The 21,517-nt window shown below is 51.1% G+C and overlaps 5 protein-coding genes across 6 annotated transcripts; all 5 read left to right on the top strand.

Annotated features, from left to right (window-relative positions):
• The first annotated feature begins 290 nt into the window (after positions 1-290).
• On the top strand, positions 291-2,387 carry LOC108165454 (protein phosphatase inhibitor 2-like). Its single transcript, XM_033387335.1, has 2 exons — positions 291-328; positions 1,610-2,387. Exons 1-2 carry the CDS (start codon positions 291-293, stop codon positions 2,385-2,387), a joined length of 816 nt encoding a protein of 271 aa, XP_033243226.1.
• Positions 2,388-6,030: 3,643 nt separating this feature from the next.
• Positions 6,031-7,047, top strand: LOC117186377 (protein phosphatase inhibitor 2-like). Its single transcript, XM_033387094.1, has one exon. It carries the CDS (start codon positions 6,311-6,313, stop codon positions 6,959-6,961), a length of 651 nt encoding a protein of 216 aa, XP_033242985.1. The 5' UTR covers positions 6,031-6,310; the 3' UTR covers positions 6,962-7,047.
• Positions 7,048-7,609: 562 nt separating this feature from the next.
• On the top strand, positions 7,610-11,552 carry LOC117186466 (protein phosphatase inhibitor 2-like). Its single transcript, XM_033387334.1, has 2 exons — positions 7,610-7,623; positions 10,775-11,552. Exons 1-2 carry the CDS (start codon positions 7,610-7,612, stop codon positions 11,550-11,552), a joined length of 792 nt encoding a protein of 263 aa, XP_033243225.1.
• Positions 11,553-15,788: 4,236 nt separating this feature from the next.
• Positions 15,789-21,038, top strand: LOC108165452 (protein phosphatase inhibitor 2-like). Of its 2 annotated transcripts, XM_033387093.1 has the most exons (2): positions 15,789-15,855; positions 20,153-21,038. In XM_033387093.1, exon 2 carries the CDS (start codon positions 20,246-20,248, stop codon positions 20,948-20,950), a length of 705 nt encoding a protein of 234 aa, XP_033242984.1. In that variant the 5' UTR covers positions 15,789-15,855; positions 20,153-20,245; the 3' UTR covers positions 20,951-21,038. The 2 variants fall into 2 exon arrangements, with proteins under 2 accessions (XP_033242984.1, XP_033242983.1); XM_033387092.1 differs by lacking the exon at positions 15,789-15,855 and having other exon boundaries at positions 19,994-21,038.
• On the top strand, positions 15,851-16,682 carry LOC117186379. Its single transcript, XM_033387095.1, has 2 exons — positions 15,851-16,026; positions 16,057-16,682. The coding sequence occupies exons 1-2, from the start codon at positions 15,949-15,951 to the stop codon at positions 16,600-16,602; spliced, it is 624 nt and encodes a 207-aa protein (XP_033242986.1). The 5' UTR covers positions 15,851-15,948; the 3' UTR covers positions 16,603-16,682.
• Positions 21,039-21,517: the final 479 nt, after the last annotated feature.

Genomic DNA, 21,517 nt, shown 5'->3' with positions numbered 1-21,517 from the left:
ATGTTCAACGTAAGCGGATTAACATTAAGTTAATTTTTTTCCTAGAAAAGTGCTTACCTTTCCTGTCAACACATGACAGATGATTCCATCTGTCTTTCGCCCAGAATCCACCCTTAAATAAACGCCTTTTATGGATAATTTGGATGCTTTTTCTGAATTATAAAGTTCTGTCCCACCAAAAGTATGGCAAGTGACGAATATGTAAGATATTCATTTACAATTTTACATATACATCTTACAGGTAAAATATTCCGAAAAAGGGCGGCCGCAACACTTCCAAAATGTAGCAAATGCTTGGAGCGGCGCTGTGCAGCTACATGGACATGTCGTAGTCATCTACATGGCGGCGCAGTGGCGCAGTGGCGCTCCCTTATGTAGTTGAGCAGATGTGACATTACTTATTACATGTCGAACGTAAATAACGGCTCTCCACAGCCTGTTCCTGTCCTTAGGCCATACACTTGTAGCAGTAGTAGTAATCGGCATAATACGTCGTCGCATGCGGCACACAACCCAGGAGCTTCTGGGCGAGGGCGGGCTGGAGGTTCAGTGTGGCCACCTGCGGGGCACCATACACTCTTCGCATCCCCGGTGCTGCTCGGTACTTGCCCCAAGTCGCAGCCGATTGCTGCAGATATCGCCTCCAGTATCTCATCGCCTGTCGTGAGCTCGTCTACATCGAGCACTTCGACCGCCACTGTCTTCTGGATGGGCTTCACGACTGCTAGGGGAGATAGCACTGCCTGGTTTGCCTTCTAAGGCTCCTGGGTCAGAGGTCAAGTCCAGGCAGGATCAGACGGTTGTTGCATCCTGAGGAGAAGTTCGCCCGAGGCAGTCTTCCCTATGCCCTAGTCCTGGCTCTTCAGGCCCTGGAGCGTTGGTGCTGCCAGGATGTCCGCGTATGTACTGCGTCCTCTTCGCCCTCTTCGTCGTCCTCTGATCTCGTTCCACTTCTGTGCGGGTTCAGTGCTTCGCGCGCTGCTCGACGGCTTCTTGGGCGCCTCTTGCCGGCTGGCGTCGGTAGTTTGTGCTTACCGTGCACGCCGTCCTCCTTGTCCCGGGGTGTTGGCCCGTTCCTGCGGAGTCCTGGTGTTGTCTGAGTCCCTTGGCCACTCTGGATTTTGTGGGGTCTGGGTGGGGGTCCTGCGGTGTGCCAGTGGCATTGGCATTCCCCCGTAGCTGCCTTTTCTTCTTCAACAAGGACCTGACCTCCAGTTGCAGCTCCTTCATGGGCGACATCATCTTCTTGGTGGTCATGTTGATCGACCCTTGTCCCTTTTCGCTCATCTGGTGGAATAGGTCGTCCAGTATTGCGCTGGGATGCGTTGGGATTCTACGGGAAAACTCTGAAAAGCACTTCCCAAGGCAGAAACCTGTAAGTCGAGGCTGAGATATGTGGAAATTGTGAAGTTTGTTTGGAAAACAAAGTCAAAATTCCAGAAATTACTCGAAATTTAAGAAAGAAAAAAGGAAGAAAGGCAGCAAGCCGTTGTTGTCCTGTCACCTTCCAGTAGGTCGCCTATTCGAGTAGAACAAGCAGTTGTAAAGCAGCACTCGTAGCGAAACAATACAGAATATCAGATAGCACAATAACAATTTATTTCACAAGCGGCAGCAACGAGGCACCGCGGAAGCTAGCAGGCCAGAAGACGGCCAAGTTCGACGAGCTAAACGTGCTGGCGACCTTCCATCCGGAAGGCAAAACCTACGGACACATGATCATTGACGAGCCGAAGACCCCGTTCGTGTTCGAGGATGACTTGCCAAAGAAGCTGGACACCGCCGAACTGATGGAGAAACTGCGCATAACCTCGCAGTCGGCGACGCCCTGCTTTGGCATGGAGCAGGACTCCGATGAGGAGGAGAAGTTGCGGCGCATTGAGTTCGAGCGTCGACGCAAGCTGCACTACAAGGAGTACTTCTCGGTACCGCTGGCCCGTCGCCTGATTGCCGAGGAGTTCGGTGATATGTTCCCCTCAGAGCCGACCTGCACGACCGAGCCAAGCTCTGGCGTGGACGAGACCGGCCCGACTCGGGCCACGCGCGACAGCGTGATGGAGGAAGAGCACCAGCTACTGGACCCAGAGCAACCCAGCTCGCACTCCTTGGCCCACGCCGAGTACAATGACGGCGGGTACAGGATCGACCCAGAGCCGGTCCTTGATCCCAGCCACCCGTGCTACCAGCAGTTGACGGCCCAGACCAACCGCCCGCCAACCGCCGAGACCGACGAGGCTCTCCACATTGCCTCGCTCGGCTATATGCGCAGCGTTCCATCGATGGGCGAGGAGTTTTCGGACGGCAAGCAGGTCCGTGTGCCAAATGCCTCTTACGTGGCTGGTCCCAAAGGCAAACCGAAGAAGAGTCCATCAGCAGGCACATTATAAAGAGATGTCAAAGATGATTGGCCTTTCGCTTGATTTGTTAAAATGATTATGTTACTTGCTGAAATTAATCATCAGATTGTAAAATCAGAGGCAAGGTTTTGTTTTATTTTTTGAAGATGCGAAAAGCGTGTGCCATTCAATATTTTATCTAAACTTGTCCACATTTTTATAAGCTTCTTCGTTCTCCAGAATGTGTAGGCGATCCATCGATCCATCGATCCATCGACCCTTCGATGTTCAACGTAAGCGGATTAACATTAAGTTAATTTTTTTCCTAGAAAAGTGTTTACCTTTCCTGTCAACACATGACAGATGATTCCATCTGTCTTTCGCCCAGAATCCACCCTTAAATAAACGCCTTTTATGGATAATTTGGATGGTTTTTCTGAATTATAAAGTTCTGTCCCACCAAAAGTATGGCAAGTGACGAATATGTAAGATATTCATTTACAATTTTACATATACATTTTACAGGTAAAATATTCCGAAAAAGGGCGGCCGCAACACTTCCAAAATTTTACAAATGCTTGGAGCGGCGCTGTGCAGCTACATGGACATGTCGTAGTCATCTACATGGCGGCGCAGTGGCGCTCCCTTATGTAGTTGAGCAGATGTGACATTACTTATTACATGTCGAACGTAAATAACGGGATGTTGTGGGGAAGGTATTACTTCGTGGTGCGGAGTGTGGGGTCTTCCCGGCTTCGCTCCTTGGCTCGGCTCCTTGATGACGCTAGCTGCCATATTGGCAGCCACGTGCCACGTCTGCTCGTCGGCTATCATCCGTTCGGTGAGGGTGTCTGCGTTTACTCCTGGGCTCGTCTCTTTTCGTCCATCTTCCCTTCTCGGCTTTGTCCCATCGTGAACCGTCATGCCGTTCTGCCGCTTAGCCGTTCGACCAGCATGCAACCCTGAGGGCACAGAGTCTGTATGCGCCTCAGCTGTCTCTGCTGTATGACGGCGCCTCATTGCTGGTGCTCACACGACTGATCCATGTAGGACTATGAAGGTCGTCGACCTCCTGTGTTGGCCACCATCCTGCTAATGGCCGCCGTTGCTCCGGCTGCCTTCGCGCATGCGTACTCGAGGTGTGCCTTGAAAGTAGGCCTCTGGTCTAGCACTATCTGGGACGTTGACAGGCAATGACTTGATCTTACAAGAGGCGATGCAATTACTGCACCGTCAAGTGGCCCGAGTGACACCAGCGGAAGGCTCTTACGCGCGGATGCCAGGCAAAACGCAGCCCTCCTCCCGGCCAACCGACCGAGGGGCCGAACCGAACCCGTACAAATAAAAATACAAATGCAAATACAAATACAAATACCACTACAATTAATAATTACTAGAAAGGTGTGTGAGGATTAGTAACTTAATAAGAGGAAGAGAATCAGTGGTGGATATAATTTGGTAGACGGAATTATAATCCGAGCATAAGACCCTAAACGGTTCATGCAAGGAATAATTCGATATACAAAGTGGAAGGAAAAACGGTATCAAACTTCCAGTGAGTCTAATAGGAACAGATCCCAACAGGGCTGTCTGTGTCAACCCTGATCAAGTTGTGCACAAAAGTCACCCCAAGCATTTTTCTACGGTCAACTAAGGATGGGACGTTTACTAATGGCAGTCTACTAGAGTAAGATGGGAGTCTCCCACCCGCATCCCAGTTAAGGCCCCGCAGAGCAAAGAGTAAAAAGCTTTTCTGTACTGATTCTATACGGTCCTGGTGTACTTTTTACTGCGGGCACCATACACAGGAACTAGCGACGTGTAGTGAGTCTTTGTTATAAAGGGGTCGTCAAATTCCTTTGACCACCTCTTAATAAACCCAAGCACGCGCATGGCCTTATTTACCATGGTAGAAATGTGCTCAGAAAACTTTAGCTTGGCGTCTAACATAACACCAAGATCATCCACCAGGGTAATTGTCCCAAGAGAAGCACCACATAGGGTATAGGGAGCCAACAAGGGGCTAGAACGGTGAAATGTCATAGCTTTGCATTTTGAGGCATTGAGGTGTAACAAGTATGCAAAACACCACGACTGAAAGTTGTTGAGATCGGATTGCAAGCGGGAATGTAATGAAATGTCCTTATACTAGACACAGAGCTTAGCATCACCCGCATACATAAGTACTCGAGAGTATGTTAATACCGAAGGCAAGTCATTGATAAACAGTGTGAAGGGTAAGGGGTCTAGGTGGCTGCCCTGTGGTACTCCCGAAGAAACCGGGGATCTGTGATCTCTGATGATCGCCTGATATTCGTGCTGCGTGAAGCGAGGCCCTATGTAGTAGCTATACAAATATGTGACTACCAAATATACATATAGCCCACCCTGGATGCTCTATGTGATCGCTTCCACAGATTTGTCCCCTTGTAGGGCCCACTGAGCAGCGCTACGTTGATCTGCTGCTTCAGAACCGTGTGTGTCAGCAAGTCCTGGGCGGTACGGCAGTGGTTGAGGTTAAGCTGGAGTAGCTTACCCATCAATCAGCTGGGAAAGGGCCGTCTTGTTCTCTGGACGGCTGCGGCTGAGGACCAAGGGAGCTGTTGAGCGAGTGTCTCCGTTGTTGCCCACGCACTGAAGGCACTTGGGGGGGTTTTGCATTGGTTCTGCATGTGGAGAGGGGCCTCTCCACAGCCTGTTCCTGTCCTTAGGCCATACACTTGTAGCAGTAGTAGTAATCGGCATAATACGTCGTCGCATGCGGCACACAACCCAGGAGCTTCTGGGCGAGGGCGGGCTGGAGGTTCAGTGTGGCCACCTGCGGGGCACCATACACTCTTCGCATCCCCGGTGCTGCTCGGTACTTGCCCCAAGTCGCAGCCGATTGCTGCAGATATCGCCTCCAGTATCTCATCGCCTGTCGTGAGCTCGTCTACATCGAGCACTTCGACCGCCACTGTCTTCTGGATGGGCTTCACGACTGCTAGGGGAGATAGCACTGCCTGGTTTGCCTTCTAAGGCTCCTGGGTCAGAGGTCAAGTCCAGGCAGGATCAGACGGTTGTTGCATCCTGAGGAGAAGTTCGCCCGAGGCAGTCTTCCCTATGCCCTAGTCCTGGCACTTCAGGCCCTGGAGCGTTGGTGCTGCCAGGATGTCCGCGCATGCACTGCGTCCTCTTCGCCCCCTTCGTCGTCCTCTGATCTCGTTCCACTTCTGTGCGGGTTCAGTGCTTCGCGCGCTGCTCGACGGCTTCTTGGTCGCCTCTTGTCGGCTGGCGTCGGTAGTTTGTGCTTACCGTGCACGCCGTCCTCCTTGTCCCGGGGTGTTGGCCCGTTCCTGCGGAGTCCTGGTGTTGTCTGAGTCCCTTGGCCACTCTGGGTTTTGTGGGGTCTGGGTGGGGGTCCTGCGGTGTGCCAGTGGCATTGGCATTCCCCCGTAGCTGCCTTTTCTTCTTCAACAAGGACCTGACCTCCAGTTGCAGCTCCTTCATGGGCGACATAATCTTCTTGGTGGTCATGTTGATCGACCCTTGTCCCTTTTCGCTCATCTGGTGGAAAAGGTCGTCCAGTATTGCGCTGGGATGAGTTGGGATTCTAAGGGAAAACTCTGAAAAGCACTTCCCAAGGCAGAAACCTGTAAGTCGAGGCTGAGATATGTGGAAATTGTGAAGTTTGTTTGGAAAACAAAGTCAAAATTCCAGAAATTACTCGAAATTTAAGAAAGAAAAAAGGAAGAAAGGCAGCAAGCCGTTGTTGTCCTGTCACCTTCCAGTAGGTCGCCTATTCGAGTAGAACAAGCAGTTGTAAAGCAGCACTCGTAGCGAAACAATACAGAATATCAGATAGCACAATAACAATTTATTTCACAAGCGGCAGCAACGAGGCACCGCGGAAGCTAGCAGGCCAGAAGACGGCCAAGTTCGACGAGCTAAACGTGCTGGCGACCTTCCATCCGGAAGGCAAAACCTACGGACACATGATCATTGACGAGCCGAAGACCCCGTTCGTGTTCGAGGATGACTTGCCAAAGAAGCTGGACACCGCCGAACTGATGGCGCAGTCGGCGACGCCCTGCTTTGGCAAGGAGCAGGACTCCGATGAGGAGAAGGTGCGACGCATTGAGTTCGAGCGTCGCCGCAAGCTGCACTACAATGAGTACTTCTCGGTACCGCTGGCTCGTCGCCTGATTGCCGAGGAGTTCGGTGATATGTTCCCCTCAGAGCCGACCTGCACGTCCGAGCCAAGTTCTGGCGTGGACGAGCCCGGCCCGACTCGGGCCACGCGCGACAGCGTGATGGAGGAAGAGCACCAGCTACTGGACCCAGAGCAACCCAGCTCGCACTCCTTGGCCCACGCCGAGTCCAATGACGGCGGGTACAGGATCGACCCAGAGCCGGTCCTTGATCCCAGCCGTCCGTGCTACCAGCAGTTGACGGCCCAGACCAACCGCCCGCCAACCGCCGAGACCGACGAGGCTCTCCACATTGCCTCGCTCGGCTATATGCGCAGCGTTCCATCGATGAGCGAGGAGTTTTCGGACGGCAAGCAGGTCCGTGTGCCAAATGCCTCTTACGTGGCTGGTCCCAAAGGCAAACCGAAGAAGAGTCCATCAGCAGGCACATTATAAAGAGATGTCAAAGATGATTGGCCTTTCGCTTGATTTGTTAAAATGATTATGTTACTTGCTGAAATTAATCAGATTGTAAAATCAGAGGCAAGGTTTTGTTTTATTTTTTGAAGATGCGAAAAGCGTGTGCCATTCAATATTTTATCTAAACTTATCCACATTTTTATAAGCTTCTTCGTTCTCCAGAATGTGTAGGCGATCCATCGATCCATCGATCCATCGACCCATCGATGTTCAACGTAAGCGGATTAACATTAAGTTAATTTTTTTCCTAGAAAAGTGTTTAACTTTCCTGTCAACACATGACAGATGATTCCATCTGTCTTTCGCCCAGAATCCACCCTTAAATAAACGCCTTTTATGGATAATTTGGATGGTTTTTCTGAATTATAAAGTTCTGTCCCACCAAAAGTATGGCAAGTGACGAATATGTTAGATATTCATTTACAATTTTACATATACATTTTACAGGTAAAATATTCCGAAAAAGGGCGGCCGCAACACTTCCAAAATGTAGCAAATGCTTGGAGCGGCGCTGTGCAGCTACATGGACATGTCGTAGTCATCTACATGGCGGCGCAGTGGCGCTCCCTTATGTAGTTGAGCAGATGTGACATTACTTATTACATGTCGAACGTAAATAACGGGATGTTGTGGGGAAGGTATTACTTCGTGGTGCGGAGTGTGGGGTCTTCCCGGCTTCGCTCCTTGGCTCGGCTCCTTGATGACGCTTGCTGCCATATTGGCAGCCACGTGCCACGTCTGCTCGTCGGCTATCATCCGTTCGGTGAGGGTGTCTGCGTTTACTCCTGGGCTCGTCTCTTTTCGTCCATCTTCCCTTCTCGGCTTTGTCCCATCGTGAACCGTCATGCCGTTCTGCCGCTTAGCCGTTCGACCAGCATGCAACCCTGAGGGCACAGCGTCTGTATGCGCCTCAGCTGTCTCTGATGTATGACGGCGCCTCATTGCTGGTGCTCACACGACTGATCCATGTAGGACTATGAAGGTCGTCGACCTCCTGTGTTGGCCACCATCCTGCTAATGGCCGCCGTTGCTCCGGCTGTCTTCGCGCATGCGTACTCGAGGTGTGCCTTGAAAGTAGGCCTCTGGTCTAGCACTATCTGGGACGTTGACAGGCAATGACTGGATCTTACAAGAGGCGATGCAATTACTGCACCGTCAAGTGGCCCGAGTGACACCAGCGGAAGGCTCTTACGCGCGGATGCCAGGCAAAACGCAGCCCTCCTCCCGGCCAACCGACCGAGGGGCCGAACCGAACCCGTACAAATACAAATACAAATGCAAATACAAATACAAATACCACTACAATTAATAATTACTGGAAAGGTGTGTGAGGTTTAGTAACTTAATAAGAGGAAGAGAATCAGTGGTGGAAATAATTTGGTAGACGGAATTATAATCCGAGCATAAGACCCTAAACGGTTTATGCAAGGAATAATTCGATATACAAAGTGGAAGGAAAAACGGTATCAAACTTCCAGTGAGTCTAATAGGAACAGATCCCAACAGGGCTGTCTGTGTCAACCCTGATCAAGTTGTGCACAAAAGTCACACCAAGCATTTTTCTACGGTCAACTAAGGATGGGACGTTAACTAATGGCAGTCTACTAGAGTAAGATGGGAGTCTCCCACCCGCATCCCAGTTAAGGCCCCGCAGAGCAAAGAGTAAAAAGCTTTTCTGTACTGATTCTATACGGTCCTGGTGTACTTTGTACTGCGGGCACCATACACAGGAACTAGCGACGTGTAGTGAGTATTTGTTATAAAGGGGTCGTCAAATTCCTTTGACCACCTCTTAATAAACCCAAGCACGCGCATGGCCTTATTTACCATGGTAGAAATGTGCTCAGAAAACTTTAGCTTGGCGTCTAACATAACACCAAGATCATCCACCAGGGTAATTGTCCCAAGAGAAGCACCACATAGGGTATTGGGAGCCAACAAGGGGCTAGAACGGTGAAATGACATAGCTTTGCATTTTGAGGCATTGAGGTGTAACAAGTATGCAAAATACTACGACTGAAAGTTGTTGAGATCGGATTGCAAGCGGGAATGTAATGAAATGTCCTTATACTAGACACAGAGCTTAGCATCACCCGCATACATAAGTACTCGAGAGTATGTTAATACCGAAGGCAAGTCATTGATAAACAGTGTGATGGGTAAGGGGTCTAGGTGGCTGCCCTGTGGTACTCCCGAAGAAACCGGGGATCTGTGATCTCTGATGATCGCCTGATATTCGTGCTGCGTGAAGCGAGGCCCTATGTAGTAGCTATACAAATATGTGACTACCAAATATACATATAGCCCACCCTGGATGCTCTATGTGATCGCTTCCGCAGATTTGTCCCCTTGTAGGGCCCACTGAGCAGCGCTACGTTGATCTGCTGCTTCAGAACCGTGTGTGTCAGCAAGTCCTGGGCGGTACGGCAGTGGTTGAGGTTAAGCTGGAGTAGCTTACCCATCAATCAGCTGGGAAAGGGCCGTCTTGTTCTCTGGACGGCTGCGGCTGAGGACCAAGGGAGCTGTTGAGCGAGTGTCTCCGTTGTTGCCCACGCACTGAAGGCACTTGGGGGGGTTTTGCATTGGTTCTGCATGTGGAGAGGGGCCTCTCCACAGCCTGTTCCTGTCCTTAGGCCATACACTTGTAGCAGTAGTAGTAATCGGCATAATACGTCGTCGCATGCGGCACACAACCCAGGAGCTTCTGGGCGAGGGCGGGCTGGAGGTTCAGTGTGGCCACCTGCGGGGCACCATACACTCTTCGCATCCCCGGTGCTGCTCGGTACTTGCCCCAAGTCGCAGCCGATTGCTGCAGATATCGCCTCCAGTATCTCATCGCCTGTCGTGAGCTCGTCTACATCGAGCACTTCGACCGCCACTGTCTTCTGGATGGGCTTCACGACTGCTAGGGGAGATAGCACTGCCTGGTTTGCCTTCTAATGCTCCTGGGTCAGAGGTCAAGTCCAGGCAAGATCAGACGGTTGTTGCATCCTGAGGAGAAGTTCGCCCGAGGCAGTCTTCCCTATGCCCTAGTCCTGGCTCTTCAGGCCCTGGAGCGTTGGTGCTGCCAGGATGTCCGCGTATGTACTGCGTCCTCTTCGCCCTCTTCGTCGTCCTCTGATCTCGTTCCACTTCTGTGCGGGTTCAGTGCTTCGCGCGCTGCTCGACGGCTTCTTGGGCGCCTCTTGTCGGCTGGCGTCGGTAGTTTGTGCTTACCGTGCACGCCGTCCTCCTTGTCCCGGGGTGTTGGCCCGTTCCTGCGGAGTCCTGGTGTTGTCTGAGTCCCTTGGCCACTCTGGGTTTTGTGGGGTCTGGGTGGGGGTCCTGCGGTGTGCCAGTGGCATTGGCATTCCCCCGTAGCTGCCTTTTCTTCTTCAACAAGGACCTGACCTCCAGTTGCAGCTCCTTCATGGGCGACATAATCTTCTTGGTGGTCATGTTGATCGACCCTTGTCCCTTTTCGCTCATCTGGTGGAATAGGTCGTCCAATATTGCGCTGGGATGCGCTGGGATTCTAAGGGAAAACTCTGAAAAGCACTTCCCAAGGCAGAAACCTGTAAGTCGAGGCTGAGATATGTGGAAATTGTGAAGTTTGTTTGGAAAACAAAGTCAAAATTCCAGAAATTACTCGAAATTTAAGAAAGAAAAAAGGAAGAAAGGCAGCAAGCCGTTGTTGTCCTGTCATCTTCCAGTATTCGCCTATTCGAGTAGAACAAGCAGTTGTAAAGCAGCACTCGTAGCGAAACAATACAGAATATCAGATAGCACAATAACAATTTATTTCACAAGCGGCAGCAACGAGGCACCGCGGAAGCTAGCAGGCCAGAAGACGGCCAAGTTCGACGAGCTAAACGTGCTGGCGACCTTCCATCCGGAAGGCAAAACCTACGGACACATGATCATTGACGAGCCGAAAACCCCGTTCGTGTTCGAGGATGACTTGCCAAAGAAGCTGGACACCGCCGAACTGATGGAGAAACTGCGCATAACCTCGCAGTCGGCGACGCCCTGCTTTGGCATGGAGCAGGACTCCGATGAGGAGGAGAAGTTGCGGCGCATTGAGTTCGAGCGTCGCCGCAAGCTGCACTACAAGGAGTACTTCTCGGTACCGCTGGCCCGTCGCCTGATTGCCGAGGAGTTCGGTGATATGTTCCCCTCAGAGCCGACCTGCACGTCCGAGCCAAGCTCTGGCGTGGACGAGACCGGCCCGACTCGGGCCACGCGCGACAGCGTGATGGAGGAAGAGCACCAGCTACTGGACCCAGAGCAACCCAGCTCGCACTCCTTGGCCCACGCCGAGCCCAATGACGGCGGGTACAGGATCGACCCAGAGCCGGTCCTTGATCCCAGCCACCCGTGCTACCAGCAGTTGACGGCCCAGACCAACCGCCCGCCAACCGCCGAGACCGACGAGGCTCTCCACATTGCCTCGCTCGGCTATATGCGCAGCGTTCCATCGATGGGCGAGGAGTTTTCGGACCGCAAGCAGGTCCGTGTGCCAAATGCCTCTTACGTGGCTGGTCCCAAAGGCAAACCGAAGAAGAGTCCATCAGCAGGCACATTATAAAGAGATGTAAAAGATGATTGGCCTTTCGCTTGATTTGTTAAAATGATTATGTTACTTGCTGAAATTAATCAGATTGTAAAATCAGAGGCAAGGTTTTGTTTTATTTTTTGAAGATGCGAAAAGCGTGTGCCATTCAATATTTTATCTAAACTTGTCCACATTTTTATAAGCTTCTTCGTTCTCCAGAATGTGTAGGCGATCCATCGATCCATCGATCCATCGATCCATCGACCCATCGATGTTCAACGTAAGCGGATTAACATTAAGTTAATTTTTTTCCTAGAAAAGTGTTTACCTTTCCTGTCAACACATGACAGATGATTCCATCTGTCTTTCGCCCAGAATCCACCCTTAAATAAACGCCTTTTATGGATAATTTGGATGGTTTTTCTGAATTATAAAGTTCTGTCCCACCAAAAGTATGGCAAGTGACGAATATGTAAGATATTCATTTACAATTTTACATATACATTTTACAGGTAAAATATTCCGAAAAAGGGCGGCCGCAACACTTCCAAAATGTAGCAAATGCTTGGAGCGGCGCTGTGCAGCTACATGGACATGTCGTAGTCATCTACATGGCGGCGCAGTGGCGCAGTCGCGCTCCCTTACGTAGTTGAGCAGATGTGACATTACTTATTACATGTCGAACGTAAATAACGGGATGTTGTGGGGAAGGTATTACTTCATGGTGCGGAGTGTGGGGTCTTCCCGGCTTCGCTCCTTGGCTCGGCTCCTTGATGACGCTTGCTGCCATATTGGCAGCCACGTGCCACGTCTGCTCGTCGGCTATCATCCGTTCGGTGAGGGTGTCTGCGTTTACTCCTGGGCTCGTCTCTTTTCGTCCATCTTCCCTTCTCGGCTTTGTCCCATCGTGAACCGTCATGCCGTTCTGCCGCTTAGCCGTTCGACCAGCATGCAACCCTGAGGGCACAGCGTCTGTATGCGCCTCAGCTGTCTCTGATGTATGACGGCGCCTCATTGCTGGTGCTCACACGACTGATCCATGTAGGACTATGAAGGTCGTCGACCTCCTGTGTTGGCCACCATCCTGCTAATGGCCGCCGTTGCTCCGGCTGCCTTCGCGCATGCGTACTCGAGGTGTGCCTTGAAAGTAGGCCTCTGGTCTAGCACTATCTGGGACGTTGACAGGCAATGACTGGATCTTACAAGAGGCGATGCAATTACTGCACCGTCAAGTGGCCCGGGTGACACCAGCGGAAGGCTCTTACGCGCGGATGCCAGGCAAAACGCAGCCCTCCTCCCGGCCAACCGACCGAGGGGCCGAACCGAACCCGTACAAATAAAAATACAAGTGCAAATACAAATACAAATACCACTACAATTAATAATTACTAGAAAGGTGTGTGAGGATTAGTAACTTAATAAGAGGAAGAGAATCAGTGGTGGATATAATTTGGTAGACGGAATTATAATCCGAGCATAAGACCCTAAACGGTTCATGCAAGGAATAATTCGATATACAAAGTGGAAGGAAAAACGGTATCAAACTTCCAGTGAGTCTAATAGGAACAGATCCCAACAGGGCTGTCTGTGTCAACCCTGATCAAGTTGTGCACAAAAGTCACCCCAAGCATTTTTCTACGGTCAACTAAGGATGGGACGTTTACTAATGGCAGTCTACTAGAGTAAGATGGGAGTCTCCCACCCGCATCCCAGTTAAGGCCCCGCAGAGCAAAGAGTAAAAAGCTTTTCTGTACTGATTCTATACGGTCCTGGTGTACTTTTTACTGCGGGCACCATACACAGGAACTAGCGACGTGTAGTGAGTCTTTGTTATAAAGGGGTCGTCAAATTCCTTTGACCACCTCTTAATAAACCCAAGCACGCGCATGGCCTTATTTACCATGGTAGAAATGTGCTCAGAAAACTTTAGCTTGGCGTCTAACATAACACCAAGATCATCCACCAGGGTAATTGTCCCAAGAGAAGCACCACATAGGGTATAGGGAGCCAACAAGGGGCTAGAACGGTGAAATGTCATAGCTTTGCATTTCGAGGCATTGAGGTGTAACAAGTATGCAAAACACCACGACTGAAAGTTGTTGAGATCGGATTGCAAGCGGGAATGTAATGAAATGTCCTTATACTAGACACAGAGCTTAGCATCACCCGCATACATAAGTACTCGAGAGTATGTTAATACCGAAGGCAAGTCATTGATAAACAGTGTGAAGGGTAAGGGGTCTAGGTGGCTGCCCTGTGGTACTCCCGAAGAAACCTTTACTGGTGAGGAGAGGGAGGACTCTTCAAATACCCGTAGGTATTTTAGGGCGGACTTGGTAGTGAAGGCAAGGACAGACCATTCATTGCGAGCCAGGATGTTATACTTCCAACCGCTACGTTGCATTTGTCGCTTCCGGTATCAGGAGCCGCGTCTGGGGTGCTTCTGTGGTCGCTTAGGACCTTGCGGGTTTGCTTCTGATGGCGTCTCTTAGGGCTTCCCGGTTGGCCTTGAATGACACTTTGTTGCCCCCTTGTTGCATTCCTAATGGCGAGATGTCCGTCACCGTGCTTGCAAAGGTGAGGTCTATGATGACTCCCGGCCCGCATTGCTGTAAGTCGGGGTGCTTCCTGTGTTCAGGAGACAGACGTTCAGGCTTGTGAATTCGTCCAGGAGCGCTGTTCCACGGGGCGTGCCCAAGTCGTGGCCCAGGCGTTGAAGTCCCCCGCTGTTATGACCGGGGATCTGTGATCTCTGATGATCGCCTGATATTCGTGCTGCGTGAAGCGAGGCCCTATGTAGTAGCTATACAAATATGTGACTACCAAATATACATATAGCCCACCCTGGATGCTCTATGTGATCGCTTCCACAGATTTGTCCCCTTGTAGGGCCCACTGAGCAGCGCTACGTTGATCTGCTGCTTCAGAACCGTGTGTGTCAGCAAGTCCTGAGCAGTACGGCAGTGGTTGAGGTTAAGCTGGAGTAGATTACCCATCAATCAGCTGGGAAAGGGCCGTCTTGTTCTCTGGACGGCTGCGGCTGAGGACCAAGGGAGCTGTTGAGCGAGTGTCTCCGTTGTTGCCCACGCACTGAAGGCACTTGGGGGGGTTTTGCATTGGTTCTGCATGTGGAAAGGGGCCTCTCCACAGCCTGTTCCTGTCCTTAGGCCATACACTTGTAGCAGTAGTAGTAATCGGCATAATACGTCGTCGCATGCGGCACACAACCCAGGAGCTTCTGGGCGAGGGCGGGCTGGAGGTTCAGTGTGGCCACCTGCGGGGCACCATACACTCTTCGCATCCCCGGTGCTGCTCGGTACTTGCCCCAAGTCGCAGCCGATTGCTGCAGATATCGCCTCCAGTATCTCATCGCCTGTCGTGAGCTCGTCTACATCGAGCACTTCGACCGCCACTGTCTTCTGGATGGGCTTCACGACTGCTAGGGGAGATAGCACTGCCTGGTTTGCCTTCTAAGGCTTCTGGGTCAGAGGTCAAGTCCAGGCAGGATCAGACGGTTGTTGCATCCTGAGGAGAAGTTCGCCCGAGGCAGTCTTCCCTATGCCCTAGTCCTGGCTCTTCAGGCCCTAGAGCGTTGGTGCTGCCAGGATGTCCGCGTATGTACTGCGTCCTCTTCGCCCTCTTCGTCGTCCTCTGATCTCGTTCCACTTCTGTGCGGGTTCAGTGCTTCGCGCGCTGCTCGACGGCTTCTTGGGCGCCTCTTGTCGGCTGGCGTCGGTAGTTTGTGCTTACCGTGCACGCCGTCCTCCTTGTCCCGGGGTGTTGGCCCGTTCCTGCGGAGTCCTGGTGTTGTCTGAGTCCCTTGGCCACTCTGGGTTTTGTGGGGTCTGGGTGAGGGTCCTGCGGTGTGCCAGTGGCATTGGCATTCCCCCGTAGCTGCCTTTTCTTCTTCAACAAGGACCTGACCTCCAGTTGCAGCTCCTTCATGGGCGACATAATCTTCTTGGTGGTCATGTTGATCGACCTTGTCCCTTTTCGCTCATCTGGTGCAATAGGTCGTCCAGTATTGCGCTGGGATGCGTTGGGATTCTAAGGGAAAACTCTGAAAAGCACTTCCCAAGGCAGAAACCTGTAAGTCGAGGCTGAGATATGTGGAAATTGTGAAGTTTGTTTGGAAAACAAAGTCAAAATTCCAGAAATTACTCGAAATTTAAGAAAGAAAAAAGGAAGAAAGGCAGCAAGCCGTTGTTGTCCTGTCACCTTCCAGTAGGTCGCCTATTCGAGTAGAACAAGCAGTTGTAAAGCAGCACTCGTAGCGAAACAATACAGAATATCAGATAGCACAATAACAATTTATTTCACAAGCGGCAGCAACGAGGCACCGCGGAAGCTAGCAGGCCAGAAGACGGCCAAGTTCGACGAGCTAAACGTGCTGGCGACCTTCCATCCGGAAGGCAAAACCTACGGACACATGATCATTGACGAGCCGAAGACCCCGTTCGTGTTCGAGGATGACTTGCCAAAGAAGCTGGACACCGCCGAACTGATGGCGCAGTCGGCGACGCCCTGCTTTGGCAAGGAGCAGGACTCCGATGAGGAGGAGAAGGTGCGGCGCATTGAGTTCGAGCGTCGCCGCAAGCTGCACTACAATGAGTACTTTTCGGTACCGCTGGCTCGTCGCCTGATTGCCGAGGAGTTCGGTGATATGTTCCCCTCAGAGCCGACCTGCACGTCCGAGCCAAGTTCTGGCGTGGACGAGACCGGCCCGACTCGGGCCACGCGCGACAGCGTGATGGAGGAAGAGCACCAGCTACTGGACCCAGAGCAACCCAGCTCGCACTCCTTGGCCCACGCCGAGTCCAATGACGGCGGGTACAGGATCGACCCAGAGCCGGTCCTTGATCCCAGCCACCCGTGCTACCAGCAGTTGACGGCCCAGACCAACCGCCCGCCAACCGCCGAGACCGACGAGGCTCTCCACGTTGCCTCGCTCGGCTATATGCGCAGCGTTCCATCGATGGGCGAGGAGTTTTCGGACGGCAAGCAGGTCCGTGTGCCAAATGCCTCTTACGTGGCTGGTCCCAAAGGCAAACCGAAGAAGAGTCCATCAGCAGGCACATTATAAAGAGATGTCAAAGATGATTGGCCTTTCGCTTGATTTGTTAAAATGATTATGTTACTTGCTGAAATTAATCAGATTGTAAAATCAGAGGCAAGGTTTTGTTTTATTTTTTGAAGATGCGAAAAGCGTGTGCCATTCAATATTTTATCTAAACTTGTCCACATTTTTATAAGCTTCTTCGTTCTCCAGAATGTGTAGGCGATCCATCGATCCATCGATCCATCGATCCATCGATCCATCGATCCATCGACCCATCGATGTTCAACGTAAGCGGATTAACATTAAGTTAATTTTTTTCCTAGAAAAGTGTTTACCTTTCCTGTCAACACATGACAGATGATTCCATCTGTCTTTCGCCCAGAATCCACCCTTAAATAAACGCCTTTTATGGATAATTTGGATGGTTTTTCTGAATTATACAGTTCTGTCCCACCAAAAGTATGGCAAGTGACGAATATGTAAGATATTCATTTACAATTTTACATATACATTTTACAGGTAAAATATTCCGAAAAAGGTCGGCCGCAACACTTCCAAAATTTTACAAATGCTTGGAGCGGCGCTGTGCAGCTACATGGACATGTCGTAGTCATCTACATGGCGGCGCAGTGGCGCAGTGGCGCTCCCTTATGTAGTTGAGCAGATGTGACATTACTTATAACATGTCGAACGTAAATAACGGGATGTTGTGGGGAAGGTATTACTTCGTGGTGCGGAGTGTGGGGTCTTCCCGGCTTCGCTCCTTGGCTCGGCTCCTTGATGACGCTTGCTGCCATATTGGCAGCCACGTGCCACGTCTGCTCGTCGGCTATCATCCGTTCGGTGAGGGTGTCTGCGTTTACTCCTGGGCTCGTCTCTTTTCGTCCATCTTCCCTTCTCGGCTTTGTCCCATCGTGAACCGTCATGCCGTTCTGCCGCTTAGCCGTTCGACCAGCATGCAACCCTGAGGGCACAGCGTCTGTATGCGCCTCAGCTGTCTCTGCTGTATGACGGCGCCTCATTGCTGGTGCTCACACGACTGATCCATGTAGGACTATGAAGGTCGTCGACCTCCTGTGTTGGCCACCATCCTGCTAATGGCCGCCGTTGCTCCGGCTGTCTTCGCGCATGCGTACTCGAGGTGTGCCTTGAAAGTAGGCCTCTGGTCTAGCACTATCTGGGACGTTGACAGGCAATGACTGGATCTTACAAGAGGCTATGCAATTACTGCACCGTCAAGTGGCCCGAGTGACACCAGCGGAAGGCTCTTACGCGCGGATGCCAGGCAAAACGCAGCCCTCCTCCCGGCCAACCGACCGAGGGGCCGAACCGAACCCGTACAAATACAAATACAAATGCAAATACAAATACAAATACCACTACAATTAATAATTACTGGAAAGGTGTGTGAGGTTTAGTAACTTAATAAGAGGAAGAGAATCAGTGGTGGAAATAATTTGGTAGACGGAATTATAATCCGAGCATAAGACCCTAAACGGTTTATGCAAGGAATAATTCGATATACAAAGTGGAAGGAAAAACGGTATCAAACTTCCAGTGAGTCTAATAGGAACAGATCCCAACGGGGCTGTCTGTGTCAACCCTGATCAAGTTGTGCACAAAAGTCACCCCAAGCATTTTTCTACGGTCAACTAAGGATGGGACGTTTACTAATGGCAGTCTACTAGAGTAAGATGGGAGTCTCCCACCCGCATCCCAGTTAAGGCCCTGCAGAGCAAAGAGTAAAAAGCTTTTCTGTACTGATTCTATACGGTCCTGGTGTACTTTGTACTGCGGGCACCATACACAGGAACTAGCGACGTGTAGTGAGTATTTGTTATAATGGGGTCGTCAAATTCCTTTGACCACCTCTTAATAAACCCAAGCACGCGCATGGCCTTATTTACCATGGTAGAAATGTGCTCAGAAAACTTTAGCTTGGCGTCTAACATAACACCAAGATCATCCACCAGGGTAATTGTCCCAAGAGAAGCACCACATAGGGTATAGGGAGCCAACAAGGGGCTAGAACGGTGAAATGTCATAGCTTTGCATTTTGAGGCATTGAGGTGTAACAAGTATGCAAAACACCACGACTGAAAGTTGTTGAGATCGGATTGCAAGCGGGAATGTAATGAAATGTCCTTATACTAGACACAGAGCTTAGCATCACCCGCATACATAAGTACTCGAGAGTATGTTAATACCGAAGAAGAGTAAGGGGTCTAGGTGGCTGCCCTGTGGCACTCCCGAAGAAACCTTTACTGGTGAGGAGAGGGAGGACTCTTCAAATACCCGTAGGTATTTTAGGGCGGACTTGGTAGTGAAGGCAAGGACAGACCATTCATTGCGAGCCAGGATGTTATACTTCCAACCGCTATGTTGCATTTGTCGCTTCCGGTAGCAGGAGTCGCGTCTGGGGTGCTTCTGTGGTCGCTTAGGACCTTGCGGGTTTGCTTCTGATGGCGTCTCTTAGGGCTTTCCGGTTGGCCTTGAATGACACTTTGTGGTCCCCTTGTTGCATTCCTAATGGCGAGATGTCCGTCACCGTGCTTGCAAAGGTGAGGTCTATGATGACTCCCGGCCCGCATTGCTGTACGTCGGGGTGCTTCCTGTGTTCAGGAGACAGACGTTCAGGCTTGTGAATTCGTCCAGGAGCGCTGTTCCACGGGGCGTGCCCAAGTCGTGGCCCAGGCGTTGAAGTCCCCCGCTGTTATGACCGGGGATCTGTAATCTCTGATGATCGCCTGATATTCGTGCTGCGTGAAGCGAGGCCCTATGTAGTAGCTATACAAATATGTGACAACCAAATGTACTGCGTCCTCTTCGCCCTCTTCGTCGTCCTCTGATCTCGTTCCACTTCTGTGCGGGTTCAGTGCTTCGCGCGCTGCTCGACGGCTTCTTGGTCGCCTCTTGTCGGCTGGCGTCGGTAGTTTGTGCTTACCGTGCACGCCGTCCTCCTTGTCCCGGGGTGTTGGCCCGTTCCTGCGGAGTCCTGGTGTTGTCTGAGTCCCTTGGCCACTCTGGGTTTTGTGGGGTCTGGGTGGGGGTCCTGCGGTGTGCCAGTGGCATTGGCATTCCCCCGTAGCTGCCTTTTCTTCTTCAACAAGGACCTGACCTCCAGTTGCAGCTCCTTCATGGGCGACATAATCTTCTTGGTGGTCATGTTGATCGACCCTTGTCCCTTTTCGCTCATCTGGTGCAATAGGTCGTCCAGTATTGCGCTGGGATGCGTTGGGATTCTAAGGGAAAACTCTGAAAAGAACTTCCCAAGGCAGAAACCTGTAAGTCGAGGCTGAGATATGTGGAAATTGTGAAGTTTGTTTGGAAAACAAAGTCAAAATTCCAGAAATTACTCGAAATTTAAGAAAGAAAAAAGGAAGAAAGGCAGCAAGCCGTTGTTGTCCTGTCACCTTCCAGTAGGTCGCCTATTCGAGTAGAACAAGCAGTTGTACAGCAGCACTCGTAGCGAAACAATACAGAATATCAGATTTCACAAGCGACAAACATTCTCCACAAACACACAATGAACTCTGACGACTTAAAGGGTATACTGAAGGGCGGCAGCAACGAGGCACCGCGGAAGCTAGCAGGCCAGAAGACGGCCAAGTTCGACGAGCTAAACGTGCTGGCGACCTTCCATCCGGAAGGCAAAACCTACGGACACATGATCATTGACGAGCCGAAGACCCCGTTCGTGTTCGAGGATGACTTGCCAAAGAAGCTGGACACCGCCGAACTGATGGAGAAACTGCGCATAACCTCGCAGTCGGCGACGCCCTGCTTTGGCATGGAGCAGGACTCCGATGACTCGTCGGACGATGAGGACTTCCCCGAGTCCGTGGAGGAGAAGGTGCGGCGCATTGAGTTCGAGCGTCGCCGCAAGCTACACTACAAGGAGTACTTCTCGGTACCGCTGGCCCGTCGCCTGATTGCCGAGGAGTTCGGTGATATGTTCCCCTCAGAGCCGACCTGCACGTCCGAGCCAAGCTCTGGCGTGGACGAGACCGGCCCGACTCGGGCCACGCGCGACAGCGTGATGGAGGAAGAGCACCAGCTACTGGACCCAGAGCAACCCAGCTCGCACTCCTTGGCCCACGCCGAGTCCAATGACGGCGGGTACAGGATCGACCCAGAGCCGGTCCTTGATCCCAGCCACCCGTGCTACCAGCAGTTGACGGCCCAGACCAACCGCCCGCCAACCGCCGAGACCGACGAGGCTCTCCACATTGCCTCGCTCGGCTATATGCGCAGCGTTCCATCGATGGGCGAGGAGTTTTCGGACGGTAAGCAGGTCCGTGTGCCAAATGCCTCTTACGTGGCTGGTCCCAAAGGCAAACCGAAGAAGAGTCCATCAGTAGGCACATTATAAAGAGATGTCAAAGATGATTGGCCTTTCGCTTGATTTGTTAAAATTATTATGTTACTTGCTGAAATTAATCATCAGATTGTAAAATCAATGTTTTATTTTTTGAAGATGCGAAAAGCGTGTGCCATTCAATATTTTATCTAAACTTGTCCACATTTTTATAAGCTTCTTCGTTCTCCAGAATGTGTAGGCGATCCATCGATCCATCGACCCATCGATGTTCAACGTAAGCGGATTAACATTAAGTTAATTTTTTTCCTAGAAAAGTGTTTACCTTTCCTGTCAACACATGACAGATGATTCCATCTGTCTTTCGCCCAGAATCCACCCTTAAATAAACGCCTTTTATGGATAATTTGGATGGTTTTTCTGAATTATAAAGTTCTGTCCCACCAAAAGTATGGCAAGTGACGAATATGTAAGATATTCATTTACAATTTTACATATACATTTTACAGGTAAAATATTCCGAAAAAGGGCGGCAGCAAAACTTCCAAAATGTAGCAAATGCTTGGAGCGGCGCTGTGCAGCTACATGGACATGTCGTAGTCATCTACATGGCGGCGCAGT

This window comes from Drosophila miranda, chromosome XR (genome assembly GCF_003369915.1).
Source record: "Drosophila miranda strain MSH22 chromosome XR, D.miranda_PacBio2.1, whole genome shotgun sequence".
Taxonomy (NCBI): Eukaryota; Metazoa; Arthropoda; class Insecta; order Diptera; family Drosophilidae; genus Drosophila; species Drosophila miranda.
The sequence above is the reverse complement of the archived record's forward strand: the minus strand, read 5'-3'. Positions and strand labels throughout refer to the sequence as shown.